A 27,025-nucleotide genomic window follows, 5' to 3' on the forward strand; every position below is an offset into this window, starting at 1 on the left:
TAGAACTGTTAAGGTCCCCAGGAAAATGGAAGTGTAATTAGGTTGATAGATGTGATTGTTTGTCAATAAATGTAGAAGTTGCAAAGAATTAAAAAAGAAGATTTAGTAACTGTTATATACTGACAGCTCTAGATGATTTTGCATGGTGAAAAAACAATAGCTCAGCGTTAGTGGAAAAACTGGAGCACACATTCATCATGCAAGACCGTCTCATTTCTCATGACCTACTTACCTGTCCTTTCATCTAGCTGCATCTGCATCCCCCTTACTCCTGCATGGTCAACAGGTAGCTTGATTTTTTTCAGCAGGCCAACAAAGAGAAAACTAAGTATTATACTGTAGCCTTTCCTGCAGTAAGTACGCATTAGGTATTTCTGCACTATCTAGGTATTTCTTTTAATACCTCTAGAGTCCACTGCCTCTCCGTTAAATTTGGCTGATTGAAGCTTAGCAATATTAAGAGCATGATGGGACATGAGTGGGCAGCTGGCATAATTGTGTATGTTGTTTCTTTTGAAAATAGAGGGGCAGTTCAGTCTGTGAATCTTTGAGCAATAGGAATAAGATATCTCAGCTGGAATATTTGCTGCTGCTGACTTTCTTTGAGTTTTGACAGCTACTTTGCTAGTTATAGGAGTGATACAGAAATATGTGTATTCTTTTATGTTGGGTAGGATTCTTCACTTCATTAGATTAAGAAAAAAATGCCTAAAGAACTGTAAAAAGCCTTGGAACATTTTGTGAAAGTCTTCGGTCTTACCTTTCTTGAAACTCTTTGGGTGGAGTTTTCAAATGACACTGGAAGTTTACCTGAGGGGACGCCTATTCCTGATCTAGTGCCACACTGTTTTTCTTGACCTTTCCCCATCTAGAATGAATGGTAGTTTCTTTTACTGATAATATACTAGTAGAAATTTTGAAACATTACTACACTGAAACAGTGAATTGCCAGAGGTCCAACCTTTCGGGAAGCTGTGTCTATTTTTTATTTTTTTTTAAATTCTGCTGTTGATAATACTTGCCTTAAAATTTTCATATGTGTCAATGTTTCAATGTCTTTTATTTCACATAAGAAATGGGGATTGTTTTAGCTCTGTGATGATACACCTGGCATTTTTTTCAGTGGGTTATTGCATTTTCGTTATACCCAACTGACTTTTACTAAAATCAGCCTTTTTATAAGAGTTGTGTCTACAAAGACTCTTAGTGTTTGCTTATGAGATCAGAACTGGTTCAAATTCTGTCAAGTCAACTTGTTGGTATAGAGAATTTGGAAAGCATGTCTGGGAACCACATCTTCATAGTATTTCATACACAACTCTGTAATTCTTCATGTCAAATATATAGATTAATACTGCCCTGTATGTGGCTCCAGTAAATGCTAGGAAATGGTTTTGCTTATCTAATTTGGCTTTAACTGGGTTTTTATTCCTTAAATATTGTTGCCTAACTATAGATACCAGGTTGTGGAGGTTAGATCTTAAAAGGGCAATGATTTATCTTAATACGGTAAAATCCTTCCTTAAATCTCTAGTGCTGGCTGTTGTATCTGAGGGCAGGTCCAGGAGGAAATTATTCTCTTCTCAGATAGTCTAAATGGGTTAGATTTTTTATCTAGACTCTTTTGTGATCTTCTACTGGTGGTGGCAACTGTAGGTATACACAGCAACTCCAAAATGGTTTTTGTAATGAGCCCAAAATACTTGTTTAGTAGAAATGGGGAGGGTCGATTAAACAGTGTTCCATGTGTAAATGCAGTTCTTTATTCACTGGTGCTATAGCCAAAGAAAGACTATTACAATAGATTGGCCTGCCATTTTGCTTAAAGCAAAGGCACCATTTCACCTAGTGTTTTCTGTGCCAGAGGGTTACTAAGCGTTCAAAGTACTGGCTTGGTGATGACTTTTGATATATCCATTCTATTTATATGTGAAAGTAAATTTGCTATTACATGGTTGTGTTAACTCAAAACTGGTTAAGATTTACATATTCCGTTATAAAAGGAGCTGAGTATTTGGAGACAAATGTTCTTTCTGTTCTGGAAATTGAAGCATCTGCCAAAAAGTTCTAGTGGAAAGCTACTTTTAACCAAATATTTCCCCATGTTTTCACTAGAGCATCTGTTTGCTTTTGAGTTTTGGGTAAGTTTGTTTCACAAGGTAATGTAAGGCTATAACCTACCAAGCATCTACAGGTTTGAAACCATACATGGGCAGAACAGATTTGTGTTCTTTAGTTCTTCATCAGTGCTGAAGCAAAAATGCTTCATCAGAATCTGACTGTGGAATAACTATGAACTTAAGTGTTGATCTTACTGAATAAATCTCAATTTCTGTGACTTTTCTCCTCTATGTATTTCTGCTACCTTATTTTTTCACCAAATTATTAAGAATTTCTTTCTGTATAATGCAGAGATCCATGTTTTCTGTTGCCAGAGTATAATTTTGTAAATTATTTCTTCTTTGGTTTTACAAGAAGATGATTAAAAGAAGTTTGAGTTCTCAACAATTTCTCAACAATTTTTAACTGTCACCATATTACGCCTAGCATCTATGGACCTTGTCACTGCTGTTTTGATTTCTGTCTTTCTTTTTCCTCTGAAGTTCTCATTTTGTTATGAACTTGTATAAAATTTTAATTATATTTGGATTTTGTCCCATCTCGTTTTACATGCTGTTCCTAAAAATGTCATCTGTATATGACAGGAATAAGTTACCATCAAGTTATTATGCTTTTCCATGGTACTGCCTGCCATGCAGTCTTTTTCTCGAGGTAAAGGCAAGATGGTGTTTTCAGTTACCACCCCGTTATCAGAAGCTTCTACAAATGAAAACAACATTTAGAGTAATTACAGTAAATACAGTAATAATACTGTATTATGGTAGCTGCCTCTGTATGTCTATAGGAGACGCCTTATAGTTGTCTTTGGGAAGAAACATAGTAGTTTATCTGATGCTACAAACAGTTCATATGCAGAGGTAGTCTTCATGTTGCACTGTTTGCATAGAAATTTCTGATACCAGACATAAAGTTATGGCATCACTGAAAAGATGGTGAGACCTCATTTAAACATGTTTAAAAAAATTAAATGTTGAGAAGATGGAAGCTAGAATTCTGTAGGAAAGCAGGCAGGTGATTTTGATGAATAACTGAATTCTTAGGATTTTCTTTATCAGTATCAGCAGAAAGAGCCATATTTCATGGCTATGTTATCATTCCTTTTTTGCATTCTCTTTTTCCTACCCAAAGCTAGATACTGTTAATCCTTGATCCTACCAAAGCAGCTCTGTGTGGTATTACTGGGGTGATAGATTAAGGGGCAGAAGTGTTTAAGGAAGTTAGAGCAGGTTATCCGTGTAATCTCAGAAGTGTAGTTAAGATTTCAGTTATACCTGCACATGTGTGTTTTGTCAGTGAATGAAATGGAACATCTGAGGAAATAGTCCTAAATTTGAATTCAGGGTTCCAAAAACTTTTCAGAACACTGCTTGTCTCTGTAAGTTTGGATTCTGACATTGTCTTAAAATGGCGAGAAACAGCTATGACAATTTAAATGATCAAAGTTTTATTTTCTTGTGTTTGGTCTTCAAAGTCAAGGGAAAAAAAAGTCCAGTAAAGGTGATTTTTATATCTATTAAATACTTTCATAGCTACATAAATATGACAGAATAGCTACTTCATATTGTCAGTCTCCAGCTTTGGAGCAGCAGTAGTGTGACAGCAGCGAGATGTAATCCTTCTGTACACCAAACAGCTCTTGGATTATAACTTGGATTATAAATTGTTTAAATTTGAGGAGGTTTGAGTGAGCAATAATTATATCATTACTTACTCTTTCATATTTATTGCAACTACACCTTTTGCCTCTGGTGTAAAATTTTTCTATGTGTTTGTATTTGAATAGAAGTCTTCAAGCTACATTGTGCAAGTTTTTATATTGCACAAAACTCCTGTTCTTTTCAAATGTGAAATTCCACCTGACACTTTGAGTCTCCCTGCCCCAAATAATGTTAATATAATAAGTGACAATACACTTAAGTATTGCTTCCAAATCATGTAATGGGGAACTCTGATGTCTCTGAACTCCTTTAACACTATCAGGAACAGTTTCAGGGAAGAGGTAGAAACATCCTGGTTTTAAAGTTGCTCTCTGTAAATTACAGCTGTCCATCTCTGTCCTGCAGAGCCTGTCTTACCTGATCATAACCCTTCTTTTCCTCAGGTGTTTTAGTAAATATTGTGCAACTCCTTCCTAGTGTGTTGCATACTTACATGTATTTTCAAAAGTCAATCATTTAAATAGGTTGATTTGAACTATTACTGCTTTTATTACTTAGCACCCATCTTAAAGGGGTAAATGCAGATCTGTAGTTACCTGCATTGTGTTTTAAAGGCATTTGTGTTTCTTTGAGGCATTTTTTGAGTAAATCTCAGTTCAAGACAGGAAACATAGCTGGGAATAGGTACTATTAGCCCAGGTGGTACAGCTTTAAAGAATAGTTTTCAAAGGTAATGGTGGCAGACAGTATATTTTTCTGCTGCTGAGCTTTCCCGTATCATCTGGAGAGATTAGAGCAAGGGGATGGAGTTATCTCTGTTTGTAGTGGTTTTGATTCTGACTCCTACTTTGTCCTGCTTATCTTCATGATATTCATGAAGATAACTGTTTATTAGCTGCCTCTCTGAGCTATTAATTTATTTTGGTTGTGGGTCTCTACCTAAAAATTTGGATTTCCGGGGAAAAAATGTCAAAGGGTCAAAAAAATAGTGATTTGTTTGAGTAATGTCAAATAATGAAAATTAAACATGAGATAGTTTTCTTAAGTGCTGTTTGCTACCAACTCTTGTATGTTTGATCTATTTTCACTGCAGTTGCATTAGGATACCTTTTCTGTCTGACTTTACTTGTAGCATCTTTTCTTATTATATACACATAAATACATACTCAGGAAATAATGAGGTAATTCCCTTTTTTGCCTTTAAATATAAATCACTTTGCGTTACTCATGTCTCCATTTTCTCCTTGCAGTTAAGAGTGATGGATTAGAATGGGGCTGCAGCACAGATTGGGAAAATCTCCCAGCATCCTCTTCCCGCAGAGGCATCAGCTTCCAGCACTGACTGTAGCTGCTGCCACTCTAACTGACATTTCTTTTGAATTCGGCTATGGAGAGTGCCTGTGATGCCAGCTGCTGGCTCGTGAACTTTTGTCCTTCTATTCTTTTTGCTTGATAACTGGTTAATGAAACCTCATGGATATTGAGAAATAGAACAGAATCAGTTCTCTCTTTATGCTTTCCCTCTGTGGGTTTTTTTTGTTTGTTTGTTTTTTGTTTTTTTTTTTTTTTTAATGCGTGTGCAGTGGAAAAAGAATAGAGTGAAAGAAGCAGCACCTATATTTGCATAAGGACTGTTTTTACGTACCTGAAGTTAGCTGAATTAATCCTGTAAGTATATTATCTCTGTCTGCTTGTCCCTGAAATCATCAATGTTGTGGTAGTCAGATTTATGGATTTTTATCTGTGAAAATTTACTTTGGCAGGTATGTTGAACACTTAAACTACAGTAGTTTCTTTTTTTTAGAATGATTTCTTTGAAGAGGAGAAAAAAACTATGTATTCACAATGGGTTTATTAAATAAATGTTTTTCCTCTGCACTTTGCAGTGGTGAACAGTGCTTTTAGAGAGCAGAAGCTTTTCTGCTGATGTCAGTGCTTAATCAGCTCGGATGCTGTAGGATGTAGAGCACCGCAAGGTGTGTATTTTGGGATGCCATTCTTTAAAATGTGATAATTTACAGACAGTATCAAACTTGTAGGATTTTTTCTCCATTTATAGGGTATGTCTTCTTTTGGTAGCTGTGCTGATTTAACCCTTTGAGCTTACATAATTTTGGATTTATAAGTCATTTATTTCATATGATGCAGTTTGGTGATTTCTAAGTACTACATGTTAAGTACAATACATGTGCTTTTAGAGATTTTAGTAATATAAAGTCTCCATTCTTAGCCATAAATTCACTGTGAAATAAATTACAGTAAATTGGTTTGAAGTTTAGGAAGAGTGTCTTACTAAGATCACACTGTCCTAATTGTCTCTCTGGATCTAAGCCAGTGTTTTTGTGACGCAGTGTTAGTCCCATAAACATCTGGCCTGATCTGATGTCCTGCTTGCTGCATGATTTATTTCTTGTCTTTTTCCATAGCAAGGTAAATGAAATTCTTACTCATTTTGTGTAAAAATGTCAGCCATCATTATTATTTATATATGCTAGCTTTTTCGGGAGGATCTTCTGCAACCTATGTTCTTGCCAGCATTTAGATCTACTTTCTAAGGGAAATGATTAACATAGGAAATGTTCGTTGTTTTTTTGGTGTGTGTTTGGTGATGGTGTTGTGAACCTCTTTTATCTGTATCTCCATATTGTATATTAAGTTTTGGCAGTATTGCTGTCTGGCATATTCAGGTGCTCATATTTTTTGCACAGTATTGCCTGTATTGACCTTATCTGGATTAATTTGTATAAACTAGTAGTCTGATAAGGAGTAGTCAAACATAGTAAATGCTCTGTTTATTCACAAAGATCTTATGTTAAACCATAGGTCTAAAAATACTGTTGAACCATGGAGTTCTGTTAATAAATCTGATGGTAACTTTTTGTAGTCCTGTGCATTTCCATTAATGTAAAGCAGAACAATGTAAAGTAGATTTTTCTCTTACCTGCAGAGTGACAGTGTTTGGTTTGTTCTTTACCCTCTAACTGTGGTCACTTCTAAATAATCTGTGATCTGATTGTTTTGCTGACTGTTGTTATGATTATGTATGTTTTGAAGTGCTGCGTCAAATTAGTGCTGGGGTAACTTGATATGCTTGAATAGGATAATTTCACAATCATTTTGGTGATCAGATAAACTGTATTGAGCATATTCAGGCGGGTAAATAGTAACCTAGGTGGTGTAATGTGTCTTGCTCCCACAATATGGCTGATTCATGGAAAATTTGCATCTTGCTTGCTGTGCATGTGCAGTGCAGTTCACTGCTGGACTTAAAGAACTTGGCATCAAATAAACCTGCTGATGTTTCTCCTCACCTGACTTGCAATAAGTTGCTTATTGGCTTTCCCTGCCTCCTCAGTGGTGGACATAAAGTAAATGTTCAAAAGCAAAACCTTTTGTTTTCTTTCTTGTATTCCATTGATATATTCTTACGAAGCAACACTGTAGGTACTGGGCTGCTTTCTGGTTAGAGCAAAGAGTCCCGTGCATGCCCCCAAAATTTGAGATACCAAGTAAGATTCACATGCACAGTGCAAGGCAAAGAAACCTATTGGTCTCCTCACAGGTGGTGTTCTGCGAACTGAAAGTTTAAGCTCAGATGAGACTTTCAAGAAGGAGCTTCTGTTTGTATTTAAAGTTTTTTGTGTGTTTGAGGCTGTTTCAAGGCATTTCATTCATAAGGCGGTATTACAACTGTTTTTACTTATGTTATCAGTAATTACTAAAATAACAGTTTCCTCCTTTAGCTAAAAATGTATCTGTGAAGTTTATAAAAGCTAAAATTAGATTTTGTTTTCGTCAAAGATAGGGCAAACACCCCTCCTAACATGCCAGCAGCTCCCTGCCACCACAGCTTCTGTTCTGTGAAGAGCAGAGCTTTATCTGCCTTCTGTCTGCTTTCTCATTAGAGTACATGTCTGGTAAGGTGTAACAATTGGCCAATTAAAATGCTCTCTTAGTGAAATTGTAGTAGTGTATGAAAAGCTGTCAGTTTGAACTTTTTATGATGCTAAGGTAGACCTAAAAACTGTAAAGTCATTATTAGTTCACTTTCATGTAGATCATTTTAACAATTGTTGATTTTCACAGTGGCGACTGCCTCTTTTTTCCCTCAGTTACCTCTTGCCTTCTTACTGTCTCTGTTTTGCTCAGAGCTTCAACTCCTTTTCTTACAGCCATTCCTTTTCAAAAATACAATTTTTGATGTTTTGTCTTTACAAATATGTAGTATCAGTTACCTACTGTTTCTTCTTTATACTCTGCATCAGCTTTTCTGTCACAGCTGTAAGATGAGGGAGAAGAAAGAATTTAGTGAAAAAAAAATCCCAAACAAGCCCAAGCAAACAAAACCTCTTAACCAACAGCACACAGAACCCACAAACCAAAAAAAACCCCACCAAACCCCAAATGCCCAACTCGGTTGCAGAAAAGGAAAATGCCCAGTGGTGAGATTGCTTGATCATGGAAAAAGTAGTATAGGCAGATACCTTGGTATAGCAATCACAATCCAGTGTTTCTCTGATACAGGTTTACAAATAGCTGGTTAAACGCTACTATCTCATAGTTGGGTAGCGCTGAGTAGGAAGGTGCAACCTCATTGATCTGAATTGCTTTGTAGAGTAGTGTTTCCATTCTCTGCTGTTACCAGTTATGTGGGCGGATAGATGTCTCCAAGCTTGAAGTGAAAGCTAGTACCCAGGAAGGCCTTGGGTAAGAACAATGCTGTTTGCTGTAGAAGGTGATTTCAAATACAGTGTGCAAGAAGATCCTGCCAGAGGAAAAAATGAATATGTGTGCTACCCTAATGGTTTTGCCAAAATACCAGGCTGTGTGAACTAATACCATTTAAGCTAAATGACTGTTGTTGTTGGGTATGTCTTTTGCATGTTTTTTGGTAGGTTTGTTGATCCTTTTTGGTTGCTTGTTTTTAAAAAATTGCCTCTTGTTGAACAGATCGTAACATAGTGCGTTTTTTGACTCTTTCTGCCTGTTTGAAAATTTGGCTAGCACATCACTGGATAGTTTTGCTGCCAGTTGGGTTTCCTTAAGTGACTGTTTAGCACACAGACTGCAGTATGTGTTGGTGAAGTTCTGAAACAGTGAAGACACTATGCCTTCAAGGGAATAAAGTCTTGCTTCAGCATGAAATTATTTTCAATGCTTTCCATAAGGCAATAACATTTCCATTGAATATGTAAATTACACAATTTTATTCATGCTTCTCATAAGAAGTGATGTGTATTCCAACCTAAATAATTCTATGATTCTGTGAATGCAGAATTTGGAATGGAGGTAAACTCTGACTAGTGGGTTTACTGTATGGGTAAAAAAGCTCATGTTTGCTATACTGATCGCATGGCGGTGTTTATTATAGACTTTCTAGATTAATTCTAGTAGCCTAGGATAGGAAGTGATTTATATAAGTTGGAAATTATTTAAAACTTTTAGACATGGCTTAAGGTTTTTTTGTTGTGTGAATATGTGGTGTTGAAGTCTGGGGTTTAGATGAAATGGTGAAAGTTTGCAGAAAGTTTTGTTTACAATAGAAAAAACTGTTGGTCATGTGGTCTTATGTATTTCTTTGATTATTTCTAAAGTAACACATTGGGTCAGAGATCCTTTTGGTTTGTAAACTGGAAGTTATTGACAATTTAAAAATACTGTGGTCATGTTAGCATTAAAGTTTTGACATACTTTGATCTGTTAGTGGCAAGAAACATCTAAGTGTGAGAAAGGTTACTTGATTTATTTCCACCTTTATGAACTGCTCTCCAGATTGGAGGGATGCATAGCGTATGTACAGATAGAAGAAGAAAATCCAGCCTCATAGAGGCTTGCCTCATGCACCTTGCTTTTTCAGAGCCTGAGTCCTGTACATAGCCGACAAGATACTGAAAGGCATAAGCCAGCACTAGCATAGTGTTGGTGTGAGGGGTGCATGCAGTTTCTTACTCAGGTCAGTAGTCCTTAGAGAGAATAATACATGCTATGCTTTCAGGAGGGTTCCTTAGATTCAAACCTAGTTTCAGAAATAGTTATTGAAAGTGGTGTATCTCTGCTTATGTTTATTTTAAACAAACACAAGCCAAAGAGAAGACCCATACTTGTGAGTTTTAGAAGTAGTCTCATATAAAAAAAAGAAAATCCAACATAACTATAAAACTACTCTCTTTGCTTTTATGAATGTTTCCTAATGTTCACTGTATGGAAGTATGTAAATTGTAATAAGAACTCTGTAAGGCTCCAGCCACCCTTCACTGAACTATCCTGAGCATAAAATGTAGACCTAACAGAATATTTTGGGTAGGATTTAGCAATAAGATTCTTTTATGTTAGCGTTAGCTTCATGTCATAGCATTGTTGGTAGATAAGAGATTCAGAGCAGCCCTGCAGAGAAGGACTTGGGGGTGCTGGTCGATGAGAAAATGAACATGAGCCGGCTTCAGTGTGCGCTCACAGCCCAGAAAGCCAACCGTATCCTGGGCTGCATCAAAAGGAGCGTGACCAGCAGGTCGAAGGAGGTGACCCTGCCCCTCTACTCTGCTCTTGTGAGACCTCACCTGGAGTATTGTGTGCAGTTCTGGTGTCCTCGACATAAAAAGGACATGGAACTGCTGGAACAAGTCCAGAGGAGGGCCACGAGGATGATCAGGGGACTGGAGCACCTCCCACATGAAGACAGGCTGAGAAAATTGGGGCTGTTCAGCCTGGAGAAGAGAAGGCTGCGTGGGGACCTCATAGCAGCCTTCCAGTATCCGAATGGGGCCTAGAGGGATGCTGGGGAGGGACTCTTCGTCAGGGACTGTAGTGACAGGACAAGGGGTAATGGGTTCAAACTTAAACAGGGGAAGTTTAGATTGGATATAAGGAGGAAGTTCTTTATTGTAAGTGTGGTGAGGCACTGAATGGGTTGCCCAGGGAGGCTGAGAATGCTCCATCCCTGTCAGTGTTCAAGGCCAGGTTGGACAGAGCCTTGGGTGACATGGTTTAGTGTGAGGTGTCCCTGCCCATGGCGGGGGGGATGGAACTTGATGATCTTAAGGTCCTTTCCAGCCCTAACTATTCTACGATTCTATGATTCTATGATTCTATTTGTCATGAGGAGTGGTGCCACCTGCTGCTCTGGGGTAGGTAGGTAGGTACTGGTCCTACATAGTATCTTGTCATTTATCTGATGAGATTGCAACTTGGTGTCTGTGCAAATGATCAATTAAAGTGATAGCAAATAACATTGTCTCTTAGGAAATGATCCAAAGTGAATTTTGGCACATCACTAAGCAGAAGAGTGAAGCATTACCATTGGCTCATATATGAGTGATGGATGAGAGTGTTAAGTTGAAAAAGACTTTTCTTCTCAGATAGCTAACTTAATGGTGAAGAGTACTGTGCTTTCAAAATATGAGGAAAAGTATTTTAAGATATTTCCAGATAGCAGAGCTAATAGTTGAGTTTCATGTATGCTTGCTCAGATACAGTGGATACACGTAGACCTATGTTACTTTTAATGTGAATTTCTGGCTGGAAATGCAAATCTTTGCAAGTGCTGGCTGCACATATGAAAAAGAAAAAAAAGACCAAATGCAGATTTTTCAAGGACACCTACATTCCACAGAGTTCATAAGAAGATGAGCCATCCTGGAAACATTTCACAGAGACAGGAGACTGCTGTCTATTTTGAGGAACATTAAGTAGGTACCAAGAATCATAGTACAGTGATATTTCCACAAAGAGACAAGGTAGAATTGTTTCTTACCTGTTATCCGTGGACAGGGACATTAGTTTCGCTTTTTCTGCTTAAAGTTTACTGTAAAAATCTGACAGCTGTCCTGATTTCAGCTGGGATAATGTTCTTCCCAGTAGCTGGTGCAGTGTTGTGCTTTGGCTTTAGTCTGAGAACAATACTATTAACATACCAACTGTTGTTCAGTAGCACTCACCATGATCAAGGACTTTTTTAGTCTCTCATGCTCTGCCAGTGAGGAGGGGCACAAGAAGCCAGGAGGAAGCAGACAGGACACCTGACCCAAACTAGCCAAAGGGGTATTCCATATTACCGCACATCATGCCCAGTATATAAACTGGGGGGGTGTTAGCCAGGAGCCACCAACTGCTGCTTGGGGATGGGATGGGTGTCGGTCGGCAGGTGGTGGACAATTGTACTGTCCATAACTTTTTTTTTGGGGTGGGGGTGTTATTATTTTCAGCTATTTTATTTCTGATGGATTATTCTATTTTACTTCTATTTCAATTATTAAAATCAGTTATTGGTAGGGATAAAAAAGCTTAGAACCTGTTCATTACCAATTTCAGCATTCTTAAAGCATGACTGTTGGATATGGCAGAAGTAAGAATGGAAGTATTCTTGTTCCAGTAACACGCTGCTAATCTGAGGCATAGTTCACAGTTAAAAACAGCAAAAAGAAGAGTGTCAGGGACAAAAAGTCTTTGTACTACAATAGCACAAAGTGTCTGGGCCATTTTAGTTTAACAAGTGATTGACAGTTTGTTGGTGGCAGTTTCTAAATGTTTTGGATCTTTCCTGAATAGTAAGAACAGTGAATGGGACCTTAAATACATTTTGGAATGTAAAGCCATGCAAGATGTGAACATGAAGTGACGATTTAATGATATCTATGTGAGCTGTAAACCGTGACTGTTGATATTGTAGCTTGACAGCTTTTGGTCTTGGCTGGGAGATAGTGTTCCTGGGAGACAGTGGATTCCAGCCCCAGCAGACTCTGTTGAAGGCTTGAATTTATTTTACACAAAGCATGCATGGCAGTACTCACTGGCGCAGAGCTTAGTACCACGTATGTGGAAGAAGCATGTTGTGCCTGCACAGTATGGAGGGAGGGGACAGGGAGGGAAAGCGGGATCCCATCATCAAAAAAGCATCAGAATTACCACTGTTCTTTGAGAATGCACTGCATCAATACACTTAAAGTAGATCAGCATTTAAAAATACCCTGAACCTCCTAGCCAAGCAAATGGAGCTATGGAGTATACTCTGGTGAGGATGAGCTGCTGTTTACCATTAAGAAGTCATATCCTGGCTATGTAAGAAGCATTTAAAGATAGTTACTCTTTTTGGTATGGTAGAACATAAACAGTTTAATATGAGCTTTTTAATTGAAGATACTCATTACTATAAGGGAAAAGATCTAATTCAGAAAGTATAGAAACATTCTAAATAGTGACAGTGATAGATTTTGACAGTATATTAGGACTATTTGACTAGCCATCTTCCTGCAGAGGACAAGAACGGCCTGAAAATAATACATTTCAGTGCTCTTTGATCATCATTAACTTGGCAGTAGGTACTCCAGCAGACACCTGCACATAAGTTACTCAAGAAGAGTGCTGCTACATATGGTACTTTTTTGCTGCCCTGCCTGTTGGTACTGTGTTTGACACCCTGAATGGTTTTCATTTGAGTTTAAGCAAACAAACACCTCTAAAAGATTCTCCTTCAGATGAAGCTTCCATACGTATTTAGCATCGGTTGTTTGCTGAAGTATTTATTTTCTGGACAAGTATTCTCTTAGATATAATGCATCACATTTTCTTGATCTGTACCATCTGAATACTGTGCTGTCTTGTATACCCCTCAATTTTTAGAATAACTTGCTTTCATTCGTTTTGTTTGTCAGATGTGTGTAATTGGGTATCCTAAAACTAAATTATTACTGCTGGTTTCATGCTTTAGTGGGCGTTCTGCCCTCCACACACCCCCCAAGGTTTGCTTTGCTCCCACTAGAATCTTCAAATATTTTTGGTGACTATAGGACAGTGAAACTTTTGTTAGCAAGAAAAGTAGCTGTACAAGACCAAGGTGCTGGGAATTAAATGTTATTTATCAGATAAAGCTGATTATTTTGTCTGTGTTGTAAAAAAACCAACATATGCTTTTAGAAGTTCAGAAACTAAATTTTGCAATCCATATTCATGGAAAGTACTGCTTGCACATTCAAGTCCAGCTAATGTTAATAAAGCAATGTGCAACTCAGTCCTAAATATGTGGTATAAAATGTAGAAAATATAGCTAGATTCAAGGTAACCTTTTCTACAGTTCTCTTGTCTTTTAGCTCCTGAATCCCCTTTCAAGAGTTGGTAGATCACTGTATTTAGGGTGATTATATTAGAAGCTGACTAAATATCCTGCAGATACAAAGACAAAAGCATGTACCAAGTTTATACTTCATTTTAGGTATGTAGCTGCTTCTCAGGCATGCTGTTACACTAAACTCTACTGTGAACAGATAGGTGTTACTGCCTAACTTGTTACATGTTAAAATAACTTTTCCTTTAAATACTAGAGCAATGATATTTATTTTCTTTTTTTTTTTTTTTTGGTCTAGTAGTTATGCTCTCTTTTTTAATTAACCTGTAGGGAAAAAAAGGAAAGTGGCTTAATAAGCTGTAAACTGTTTGGACATTGCTAGTGCTCTTGCTTTGTGTACAAAGGATTGTCATGTTAATAGTGAATATTCCAATTCATCTTAGGGTTTTCAAGTCAGTGTTCTTATTCTTTGTTTCTATTGCAGCTCCAAGTAGGGACAGTATACTCCCACTGTATTAGAACAGTTTTGTGAGTAGCTCAGCATAACAAACTGTTGCTGGAATTCAGAACATTTATTCTTTTTTCTTAAAAGATGTTTGAAATGCTACTGGGAAGGTAACGTTAAAAAAACAGAAAAAGCTGTGTGTTGGGAAAAGATATCCTTACTTTAAGTGCCTAGAGAGTTACAGAGTAGTGTTTTATTCTCCTTGAAATGTGACATTATTGTCTTTGTTTAACACCCAATATAGCACTTCTTCCTTCTCCTTTTTTCCTTTTCCTTTTCTTAGAAGTGAACTATATTCACTGGGTGTAAAATCTGTAGTAATTTCACTGATGTAGAAATTTAGTCTACTTCAGGATAAATGAAAGCATATGCTCATCTGAGGTGATAAAATGTGTTAAGTTTCTGTCAATTCTAGGAAACTGTATGTAGAACTAAGGGAAAAAATGAGATTGCCAAGATAAGACTAAGACAGAAGGAGAAGAACATGAGTCAGAAAGAGCGTGAATCAGTATTGCTCACTGAACTGTTACCAGTCTGTTAACTGCTGTAGAAATTGGTTTGCCATGTTTTGGTGAGAGGAGGAAATGGGCTGCTTCTGAGCCTCTGTATAGAAGTATTCCTTGTTTGCCAGTGAAGATAGCCAAGTTGCTTCTGAGTCAGTACACTCTTTTCTTCTTACTGTTCTGGTACCAAGTTTTGAATCTGAATTGGAATGATTGCTTGTGGTTATGTTCATTCACTACAGGACGAAGGAAAGCAGTAGAAAATACATGTGAAGAGTAATTAAAAAGGAGTGAGACTCTTTAGTAGAGCATATGATTCAGCTCTCAAAAATAAGAATCTGAGAAAACTGGCTTCACAAGTTTTATGTCTGAAGTGGCAGAATAATTTCATAAGCTTGCTGATGTAAGAGTAACTGGAATATTGTTAGCGTTGTCTGAAGGCTCTGGATACACATAAAGGCAGAAGCACAGGAGCTGGTCTGTAACACAAGGAAAGAAAATGACAGCAACTTAGAATCATAGAATAGTTAGGGTTGGAAAGGACCTTAAGATCATCAAGTTCCAACACCCCTGCCGTGGGCAGGGACACCTCACACTAAACCATGTCACCCAAGGCTCTGTCCAACCTGGCCTTGAACACTGCCAGGGATGGAGCATTCTCAGCCTCCCTGGCCAGCCCATTCCAGTGCCTCACCACCCTAACAGGAAAGAATTTCCTCCTTATATCCAATCTAAACTTCTCCTGTTTAAGTTTTAACCCGTTACCCCTTGTCCTGTCACTACAGTCCCTGACGAAGAGTCCCTCCTCAGCATCCCTCTAGGCCCCATTCGGATACTGGAAGGCTGCTATGAGGTCTCCACGCAGCCTTCTCTTCTCCAGGCTGAGCAGCCCCAATTTTCTCAGCCTGTCTTCATGCGGGAGGTGCTCCAGTCCCCTGATCATCCTCGTGGCCCTCCTCTGGACTTGTTCCAACAGTTCCATGTCCTTTTTATGTTGAGGACACCAGAACTGCACACAATAGTCCAGGTGAGGTCTCACAAGAGCAGAGTAGAGGGGCAGGGTCACCTCCTTCGACCTGCTGGTCACGCTCCTTTTGATGCAGCCCAGGATACAGTTGGCTTTCTGGGCTGTGAGCGCACACTGAAGCCGGCTCATGTTTATTTTCTCATCAACCAGCGCCCCCAAGTCCTTCTCCGCAGGGCTGCTCTGAATCTCTTCTCTGCCCAACCTGTAGCTGTGCCTGGGATTGAGCCATTGACCACAACTCTTTGTGTGCGGCCATCCAGCCAGTTCTTTATCCACCAAGTGGTCCATCCATCAAATTGATCTCTCCCCAATTTAGAGAGATTTCATTGTTTGTTTCTTGTGTGTGTGTTACTGTCAGATTTAGAGCAGCTGCACTCTCTCTTATTAAATTCTGCATTCAGGGTTCTACTGTTTTGGTCAGCACTTAATAATCATCTCATTGACGTGATCTGTTGCTTACAACTGCTTAACCTTAGTTGGATAAAGCGCAGTGTAGATCCTAAATCTGTTGTTTTAAAGATGTAGACAGATTATCTCTTCCAGATCCAGCTTTTATGGTGAAAGCTATATAGCTTCTAGCTATTTGTCAGTATCACGTGTGTCCAGTTTGTCACCAGTTCTGCTCATGAAGCAATTTCTGAGTGCTCTGAAGTCTTTCAGGCAAAACTGGCAGAGATAGTGGTTTTATTATGTGGCTTCCTCTTAAGCAAGTGCAAGTGATTTTACTTGAACTGAATTAGGAAGAATGAAAGCTTTTGGCATAGCTGCAGGCTTCTGGCAGGACTATTTTTGACATAGTTGCTTGCAGAGTGAGGTCTGTTTGCTGCTTTCTTGGACAAAAATATTTTGCCATCTTTCTTGAGATTTAGGTTTGAAAACAAAGTTTCAAACTGCATTTGTATTAATACAGAGAATTGAGAGCTTGGACAAGGGATAATTTTCGAGTGTTTATGTTACATATTGCAGTAAAAATTACTCCATTGCGTATTGACTGATAAAGAAAGGAGGACAAAACCATAAACATCACTTAGATTAACAAAGAGGGCACAGCTGTGTAGCATGGATAAAGTGTTAAGCAAGCGACTTGTTTTTGTAAAGTTAGGTTTTTAAAAATGAGCAATACAATGCTATAAAAGACCTGTGTTACATAAGGGGGGAAATCTTTTAGATTTTGTATTTCTATTTACAGTTTAACTAAACTAAGTATCTTTTTTTAGGGCATCCAAGATGGATATCAAATGTGCTCTGGAAGAATGTTCAATGGCACTGAACTTATTTCTAAACAATAAGTTCTCTGAAGCCCTGGAAATACTTCGGCCATGGTGAGGTCCTGTTATTTGCTGAAGTCTGTAAGCAGATAGTGAAAAGTATGCTGTCAGATAGCTGAAGATTAATTTAAGGCCTCTGAAGATAGTAGTTTTCGTTTATTCTGTTGTGTCCAAAATAATTTCTTAGTATCTTTAGGTTTTAGCTGTGTGCTAGCTCCTCCTTAAGGCCATCACAAGACCTATTAATGAAGCACTGAATTGTTCTGTTTATTATATTACATTTGAGTCACAGTAGTGTTTAACCTTAAAGCCCACCTTCTGATCTTTTGACTAGTTCTGCCTATTCCTCTCTTGCCTTTGCTTATTTGAGAAGAGGAGCATGGTAGTGCAGATGTAGGGAATTAAATAATGCAACGTTGATAGGATAAACCTAGCATACTTATGACTGCATGGTGAGACAATAGGACTGGAATCTGCATCCTGTTCACTGTTTTTTTCCTGTCTGTCTCTCAAAGATGTGTTTGATGTTGCCATGTGTCAGTGAGAGGGATCTGTAGCTTGTGTTAGTGAAACAAGGTAAAGAGACATCCTTCTGTGTCCTGCCAGATAGGAGAACAAGCTGAGCTTTAGGAGGTTCAAATTGGACATTAGGAAAATGTACATTGATAGTACAGTACCAGAGGGGCTGCCAGATGGCTAGGCAGTCTTCATTTTCTTGACTCTTGGTTACACAAAACCAGAGTTCACCTGACGTAACATTGGCAATAGTTCTGCTGCAGCTGGCAGATTTGAGTATATGACCTCCCATAACCACTTTCCAATAATTTTTGATTGTGTAATTACATTGTGCAAGCCAGGGTGGTTCAGTGTAGCCTTTTATGCAGGACTGAGTGTGTGTATACTGACATTTCTATGACATAAATGCAGATTTTTGTGTCTTTGGATAAAGTAGTAATGTTAGAAGGATTGTCCTTCTGTTAAGTGAAAGCAGAAGAATGAATATTTGTGTCAAGGTTTAATTAGCTAAGTTAAATAGATACACCAATGTACTATAAATGGTATATAAGTGCAAATATTTATGTAACACGGTTTGGATATCTTTTGAACTTGTATCCTATGGAGGCAGACATACAGCATCTAGTGGAGATGGTATTATGTTCTCATAGCCATTACTTTCGTGCTTTATGCTTCTGTCTTTTCACAAATTAGTGCAAGTGTCTCAACATTTGATTTTGTATTCTAATTTTAAGTTTTGTTTAAATGCACAAGATTTATATGTTTGCCCTAGGTCTAAGGATAGTATGTACCATGCCCTTGGGTACAGCACTATTTTAGTTATGCAAGCTGCTATGACCTTTGAACAGCAGGATATACAACTGGGAATTTCTGCAATGAAGGAAGCTTTGCAAACCTGCCAAAGGTAAGCCCAAGCAATGAACATCTGTGAGGTGCTTAATCCACTAATTGTTCCTTATAAGATATCCCAGCTGTCAGTACGCTTTCAGAGCAGGCTGTTGTTGGTGAGATAATGATCTAAATTTGGAAAGGTGGAGTAGGTCTCGCTATCCAGTTATTCATGGTAAGGATATGTGGAAACCACAGACTTGTTGGGTCAGGGTGCTTATAGCCTTTAAAAGGTAGTTAAGTGGTTTATTGGCTATATAGACTTACATGTAAGGTGACGCTACATGGTTGAACTGCTTGATCTCTATCTGCCTATGACTGAGTTTGTCATGGGTGAGTTACCAATTGGGCTTAAATCACAACAGTTGAACAATTTAAAAGCTCTCTATCTCAAATTTCCCCTTTCGTCTTTTATTTTTTCCTTCTTTTAAAGTTGTTCTCAAAGGTAGACCAAATAGTCCTATAGGATTAAGTTCATATTGAGGTTTCGTCTAAAACCAAAGCAATTTTTTCATTAACACTACAGATGTGTTCAGTTTACTTTAAAATTAAAAGGCTGTTACTGCCATCAAGAGTGATCCAAACCATTTGCTTCTGGAACAACAAATGAAATAGACTAGAAAATAGAGGTTGTTTTTAAGAACTCTTTTTTTCATTTTAAAAAATAAACAACTTAGGAAATGCATTGTCAACACTAAAGTGTTTTATTCTACTGTACTGATTCTTCATCATTCTCATTAGGCCATAACTTACCATGAATAGTCTCCAAAGTAATTACCTCCAAGTGTTGTTAGTTTTGACATTTAATATCACTTCATTAGCAATTACAAATGAAAGAAAAGGGGATGGAACAAAATTATCAGATACTACCTGAATAAAAAAAAGGGTCAGCAGTTTCTGCCCCTTTTTCAGGTGTGCCATCTGAACTATATTGTTTAGTATGTCTAAAAATTAGATCCCTCTTTTGTACTTCAGATGGTTTCAATAAGGGCCTCCATCTCTGCAGGATACAAACTTCTATGCTCTGTTCTAGTCTGTCACAAAACTCATAAAAATGCAAGGTAAAGGTTATCAAACACTCACAGGTGACGAGTTGCCAGAACTACATGTGCCTTAATAGACTATTAGTAGAATAGTGTAAACAAACGTTTCAGTTAATGCTCAGTATTTATAATGAATGACTTCCTGGTTTACACAGTACATTCCTTTACTGAATGAAGAATTGTTTCTTTAGCTTCTTCATCAGGCTGGACCATTTGTGTAAACAGTAATGAATTCATTTTTGGAATGCCTTACTAAAATAAACTAGCAATTTATAACATGGACAGTTGAGATCTGTTGAAAGTAAAATATGTTGAAAGTAAAATATGTTCTGGCATCATAACTGGCATAAAATACAGAAGTATCTATGTTTTTATTATACTGAAAACAGCTCCTTTTCATTTTTCATTCTAATTCTGACGACAAATATAAGAAATGGAAAAAAAGTAATTCGTAACCCTGACTATTCCATGATTCTGTAAGACTTTGAAGTCCAGTTCACAAGTGGCTTGCCCAGAATCAGAGAGACCTCTGCAGCTGGTTGGTGGGAAGTGAGGTGGAAGCTGTTGTACAAACAATATAAATTAAATGCATGCTTGGAATGTGAATAAAGGTTGGATAGGCTTCTGAGCAGAGACCAGTACAAGTGGCTGTGATTAGACTGCTCAAAGAATCGCAACTATTGGCAAATCTTCACTTTATTAAGAATGGCTATAAATTCTGGTAGGAAATAGTTAAAAATTATAAATAACTGAATTCAGGCTTGTGTTGAAATGTCACTCATGCTGTGTGGGCTTCTTTTCTTTTGTGTACAACTGATTTAGATTCAGGAAAAGAAGCACTGTGGTGGAATCCTTGTCCAGTCTAGTTTCTAAACAGTCAGTAGATCAGTTGAGTGAAGGTAAGTGGTTTATAATACAATTAAAATAACAAAGTGAAAAAAGCTCAAAAGCATCCTGCCAGTGTGTGTGAATATGCTTAACTCTGTAACCTGAGTAGTGTCATACAGTAAAAAACAAAGCAACCACCTTTTTGGTGTTGGTTGTTTGGGTTTTTTTAATTTGAATGAAAAGCTTCTCAAAATGGGGGATTCAGCCAAATTTTCTTTTGGCTCTGAGCATGCATGAATTAAGGAATGCCTTTCTCAACACATTGTAGGACTGAAGGGAGATTTTAATGATTTTTCCTTAAGACAGTTCCCAAAAGTTTAAAAATCATTGATGCTGTGGAGTATGTCTTTATCATTAGTTGCATCAGAACCTGAATATGTTAACAAGTTTTGTACTTGTCTGTTTTGCCTTAAGGTGTTTTGGGAAATGGTATCAGTACATTGTTCATGGCTCTGAAAATGCTGATCTCCTATTTCTGATTCAGGCAGAATCAAGTATGCTTTTTTTTTTTTTTTCCCCCTAATGTGACACAAAAGAATCCTTTTTGATTCTGGACACATCAGACTCACCACATGTGCACTGTACATACAGCAGCCTTGTGCATGTGGCTGGTCTTGCAGCATGGGTGCAGTGTAATTCATGTCATGTGTGTTAAGTCAGATGTACTTTAGTGCTGCATGGGGACAGAAGGTCTGCCCAGGGCTTTCAGTCTGTTGAGCATGAGTTGGTGAAAACCTGTTAATAATGTGTTACTGGACTGAGGAAAAGCCTGAGCCTCTGTGAATGTTACCATTCATCTGTAAAAGTTTTTTCTAAGTCATGGAAGGAGGTTTGGAAGACCTAGTTACTGTAGGCTGATATTTAAACTTGAGTTCAATGGGAATTAAGGGAAATCACCCATCAGAATGACAAGCAGCTTTTGCCCTAGGCTGAGTTGTGCTCTGGCAAGATCAAAGGTTTTGTCTTAGAAGAGAAATAGAGGACTTCTATTGGGAAAATTTGAGTGTTACAGCTATTATTCAGCAGTTATCAGAGCAGGAGCCGAATCTTATTTGCATTTTGTTTGTTCCATTGACCCCATAAAGAGAATATTGACATAACTTTGCTGACAGTAAATAACTTTTCTTTCTCACACAGAGGAAATGCATGCTGAAATCTGCTATGCTGAATGTTTGCTACAAAAAGCGGGTCTCATCTTTGTGCAGGTAAAATAGATTGTTTATTTCGTATCTCTATGTAGCAGTTTAATGGGAAGATGTTAGTAATTGTAAAAGATCATACCCACAATAGATAACAGGGTTTAAAAACAAGCCCTTTGTTAGGGAATGAAGGTTGCTTCATGGCATTGATTGAAAGTATGGTAAATGCTGTGATATCGGGCAGAATCCTCTCTTTGTTTATATGAACAACCAAAGATGTTATTGATGCCCAGGAACCAAAACCTTAAGGTTTATTGCAGTCACATACAGATGGTATGTTTAAATGACTTGTGTCCTGTCTGACAGTATCCAGCACGTGTTTAAAAAGGTGTTTAAAAATGTCTTATTTGAAAGTGCCAGTCTTTTTTTTTTCACATGAAAAGGATAGAATGTTTCCCAACTAACAAAACGTCAGCTGATGCACACTCATCTCCAATTCAGTATCATTCTCCATGAGCTTTTGACATGGTGTCAGGAACAATATAGTAATGAATGATTATAAAATGAGCATATGTTAACGCTGCTGAGGTAATAATTCAGTTCACATAAGGATCGGCTGGTTAATGCTGTCTGGTGCTTCTTGTTTAGCTTGTGGTTCAGGGACTTCATGCTGCAGTGTTTTCAAATTTGATTTGCAACTCGATTCCCGAAAACAATTTTTGGTCCTACTTTTTTTCATATGTGAGTGTTTTACAAATATTTAATTAACATATTTTAGATAAACTCTTCAGATACAAATTATGAGGAAAAAAGTGGGGCACAAAGATATTAAGATCAGGTACTTAGAAGTTAATTTGGCAAAGCATCATAAACCACTTAATACAAGACTTTGGACAGAGGTGTCAGGAAATGCTACTAATGTAATGCCAGTCTTCCTTATAATTCACTTTCTCCTTTACTAACCAAATGGAAGAAACCCTCTTTGTTTTATGGGTGATTTTCTATTTTATGTTTTTTGAAACATGAAGAGAATTTTTAAACAGCTGTTGAAGGAGGTGAGCTTAGGACTGTCTAAAATGGAAAAAAAACCCACCCTAGGGGTATGCTCTAAAGCAACACATCTCACTATCCATCATGTCAGAGATCTATTGCTGTTGACTATAATACCCTGCTCTGCTGATTGCTCTCATGCGCCTTAATTCTCATCCTTGCTTCATTGGCTGACCTTGATTCATCTGAGGATGATGACGATAATGAAAATGTGACCATTCGAAAGAAATAATAATGCTTGCACTAAAACTCCTGTCTTTCAAACAAAACAGTTGAGGTCTTTTGAAATGGTGACCCTTTCATGGAAGCCAGAAATTCCTTTGGTTGATGGTTTTGAAGGTTTTTCTTTTTTTTTTCATTTTCCACACCATATATTCTGTCCCTGCCTATATAAGTGTGCATTTCTGAAATGCCTGCCCATATTCCCCGTCTGTATGAATTCAAAGTGAAAAAACTTCTGCCCTGTTGAAGTGTTACCACCTTGCTTTTCAGGAGTTTATTTTTCATGACTAAGTACATTGTGACTTTACTTTGATTTTTGTAGTGGTAAGCTAGTAAGCTAGTGAGCTAGTAAGCATATATGCTGGATAATGCATTAACAGGAAGTTATTGTAGATCAGCAATGAGAATTCATCTATTCAGTGATACGTCTGCTGCCAGCTCTGGGCTTGCTTATGTGTGAGAACCAGTATTTCAAAACTTTCTAAAAGGTTCCTACAGCACCATCTGGTAGAGACCTTTCTTATTTCATTTAAATGCATTGGAAATTCTGTTAAAAGTATTTGACTTTTTTTTTTCACCCCCCCCTTAAGTTTTACAATTTGTAGCATGCATTACAGAGATGTTTCCCTGACAACTTAAAACAAGTGTTAATGTCAGTGTCATGAGTCTACTAACTGAAAAACACTGTTAATATTTCTAATGTTAATATTTCTAATGTTAAGTTATAACTAAATTTAAATGTAGCTGGAAGATATTTGTGTATGTGTTATATATAATGGCTCAATGCACATTCTTGTTCAATTAAATATTTTTCTTCCAGGATGAAAATATGATCAACTTTATCAAAGGCGGTCTCAAAATTAGGACAAGTTACCAAATATACAAGTAAGCCATTAGAAAACATTTACCTTCAATGTTGTTATAATCAGTTGCAATTGTATTTAATGCCTCCAAAATAAAAAAAAAAAAATATTTACAGTAGTCATAATGATTATACTTCATATAATTTTAAATCATGTTTCCTCTTCCCTCCTTTTTTGTTTCTGCATCAAAAGGGAATGTCACCAGGTGCTACAGATGACTCAGGGGAACAAAAGCAAAAATGAAACTTATTACCAGTTCGAAGGAGGAGTAAAACTTGGAATTGGAGCATTCAATTTGGTATGACTTTTTGAGACTACAGAAAGGCTATTAGGATACTTCTGTAGGATTCTTTCTTGCAGATACATTACTGCAAGCCTGTTTTAAGAATTACATATTTGTAAAATGAAAATACAGACTCTGAAAGTTTTATGCGAGAACAGCAGTGGCTGTTTGCATTCATGCCTTCTAATTTATCCTGAATTGTGTTTAATTCTCTTGGACTAATTTATGGATGTATTTTTTAAAGAGGAAAAGCAGCTACGCCTACCTGTGTGGAGCAGGAATTTTTAAGATGCTTATGCTGTTGGTTATGGGAAATCTGGAGCGACTGCTTTTATTCTAACACCTCCATGTATACCATTCTTTTGCTTTGGTGGCACACTGTAGATTGACACAGACAATTAAAAATTCAGAAGAATGAGCGGTAGTTTACTGAATTAGTGCAAAAGAACAGGGTACGTACACTAGCGTTTTTCTTTACAGTTTACTACAGTTGCCTTTTCACACCTGTCCTGGCAATAGTGAGAGTTGATTTCTGCTGATAATGTTAATTTCTGTATCATTCCAGACTAGAGCTGGCTGGTTTTGAGTACAGGCAGAACAACTTAGGTCTGTCTGTACCTGTCGGCCTTTAAATCCCAAGCAACTGGTAGATATCTGTGTTCATAAGTGCTCAGACCTTTCCTGTTCTTCCTGAAGCCTCCTCAGGAGGCAGCTTAATAGAAGAATTCTCTGATGGGCAGAAGGTATTAGGGTGAATGAAGCTTTTAAAAACTGACTTTCAAATACTTCTTGTGCTGCTTGTTGAAAAGGTGGTTATGAACTTCTGGAGTTTTCTGTTATGTAACTTGGGAAATGCAGTTACAAGGGGAACAAAAAGTGCATGTATTAGAGGGCTGAAGGATGATAGCAATAGCTAGTATTTCTAGAAGTTGCTTGCTGATCTGCTAATTCAGTGCTCCCACAGTAGGAACACATAGGACTCCTATCATACCAGTGTGTCAATTGATTGGGAGTAAAGGAAGATGGCAATTGCAGATGTAAGTACTACCAAAATAGGTAGTACTTTAATTCCAAATGACCCACAATTTTCGAACAATTCTGATCAGCTGAAGTCAGAAAAATCTGTCATGATGTGAAGCTGGACTCTGTCTTCCTGTTTCCATGCTGGTGATCATCAGAAGTCGGAGTTTCCCTGAAGCTGCAAACTGACTGTATGTTGTTGATCATGCATGTCTGTTTTCGAGTTTTTTTTCTGTTTTCCATTATCACTAATGAAAAAAGGCATTTAACATAGTAGCTAGCATTTGTGGCTCAAGTTTATACTGGGTTTGTCTTTTTTTTTATGTATTTAAGGTTTTTTTAATCTTATTTTTGTTTGAAATGTATTTCAGATGCTGTCACTCTTACCAGGAAGGATCCTTCGACTTTTAGAATTTATTGGATTTTCTGGCAATAGGGTATCGGATCTGATATGTATTTTGTGTGTGTTTGTTTTTCAAATTAGTCTTTTCTTGGGTAAAGACTTGATGGATTTAATGTCATATAATTCACACTAGAAGTATAACAATATTATTTATCAGTATTTTAGTGTCGTTAAAAAGATGAGAATTGGGCTAGGTGGTGCAGACATAAAAGCACATATGGTGATACCCTGGTCTTGAAGAACCATGGGAAATGACCCATCTGCTTCAGAGGAGGATTTCAAATTGCAATTTCCGTTCCTTTTGCTGATCCTTAAGGAGAGGATATAAGATTTCTTTTTGAGCCTATGCAGTTAAAAATTAATGTTCCTCATATCAATAACTGAGGTGAGTAAGAGTCACAGTTCTACATGTTTCCAACCACGATCCCAGCCCATTTCTTTAGGAGGATAAATTTGTGGATATCATGTGTCACTGTGGAACCTCAGTACAACTTTTTCTTATGGACGATGAAAAGGATTTGTAACTATTTGTTTATTTGTAATTATTATTTTTATTCATAGCCTTGTTTTTATAAACCTAGCCTTGTATCTGAAGTATCTTACAGCCCTTTAAAGTTCTTTTTGGTACCTATAAGAAATAAAAAATAATTAAAACAAAACCAAAACAAACAAACAAACAAACAAAACAACAACAAAAAAAACAAAACCAAATTGAAAACCAGCCCCAACAAAACAGAAACACACAAAAAACAGATTAAACAAAGCAATTCACAGAATTATACGTAACTAAACTTTGAGTTGTTAATGAGACAAAGAATCACCATATGGTCTTAATGCTGTTAATCACAAATACGATTCTGCTTATGTAAAATTAGACTTCAGTAGAGGCCTGTTCATTCCTTTTCTTCCTATGAAAGACCTGGTTCATGCTGAAACTCTTCCATTATACACATTTTTGCCCTGACTGAAAAGGCAATAAAAGCTAAAAGGAAAAAGAGCAAACAATTTTGGAATATCAGAACGTTTTTTTCTATGGTGCTTGAATTCTCCTATAACTCAAGTTGCCATGCACTAAAACTCTGTTAAGTTATTGTTTGTTTTGAGGCAAAACTGTCAAAATCCAATATGTTTCTGAGGAGCTACTGCTCTTAAGCAGGGAATCTTTGAGCTCATCTCAGCAATTCCCCCAAGCAGTCAAGCTGTTGTGGAATGGGTATAAACTGAAAAGGATGGGAAGAAGTTTCATGTGTGAAGAGCTGAATAAGTCTTCATGAATCTGGATTTCTTTTCTCATCACACTCAAATTCCATTGTAGTTTCTGAAAACAAGATCTAGAAGTTGGTGTGTCAGCAGAGCTCATATTTTGATCAGAACCTCAAACAGTGGCTGACTTAGTGGAAGAGAATTGAGGATAACCAGGGATTTCTGTAAAGGAAGACACTTGCCAATAAGTAGCACTAGAACAGTTGAGAGAGGTTCTCACCAAACATAAAGACCTTATTCTGAAGAGTCATAGCCAGAAAATCGTGGGGAAGTGATGTAGACCTGTGTGTCTGCATTGTCTGTGTGGT

General features: G+C 37.4%; 1 protein-coding gene across 2 annotated transcripts in view; it reads left to right on the forward strand.

The window, feature by feature from the left end:
• The window catches only part of TTC39B (tetratricopeptide repeat domain 39B), a 63,671-nt gene that overhangs the window by 24,640 nt on the left and 12,006 nt on the right, over nt 1-27,025 (forward strand). For both annotated transcript variants that reach the window (XM_065661391.1, XM_065661392.1), the window contains exons 3-9: nt 17,089-17,193; nt 18,428-18,559; nt 20,409-20,485; nt 21,612-21,679; nt 23,706-23,770; nt 23,941-24,046; nt 25,423-25,488. In XM_065661391.1, coding sequence (XP_065517463.1) covers nt 17,089-17,193; nt 18,428-18,559; nt 20,409-20,485; nt 21,612-21,679; nt 23,706-23,770; nt 23,941-24,046; nt 25,423-25,488 — 619 coding nt within the window. The remainder of the gene's footprint in view (nt 1-17,088; nt 17,194-18,427; nt 18,560-20,408; nt 20,486-21,611; nt 21,680-23,705; nt 23,771-23,940; nt 24,047-25,422; nt 25,489-27,025) is intronic.

This window comes from Lathamus discolor, chromosome Z (assembly GCF_037157495.1).
Source record: "Lathamus discolor isolate bLatDis1 chromosome Z, bLatDis1.hap1, whole genome shotgun sequence".
NCBI classification, from domain to species: domain Eukaryota; kingdom Metazoa; phylum Chordata; class Aves; order Psittaciformes; family Psittacidae; genus Lathamus; species Lathamus discolor.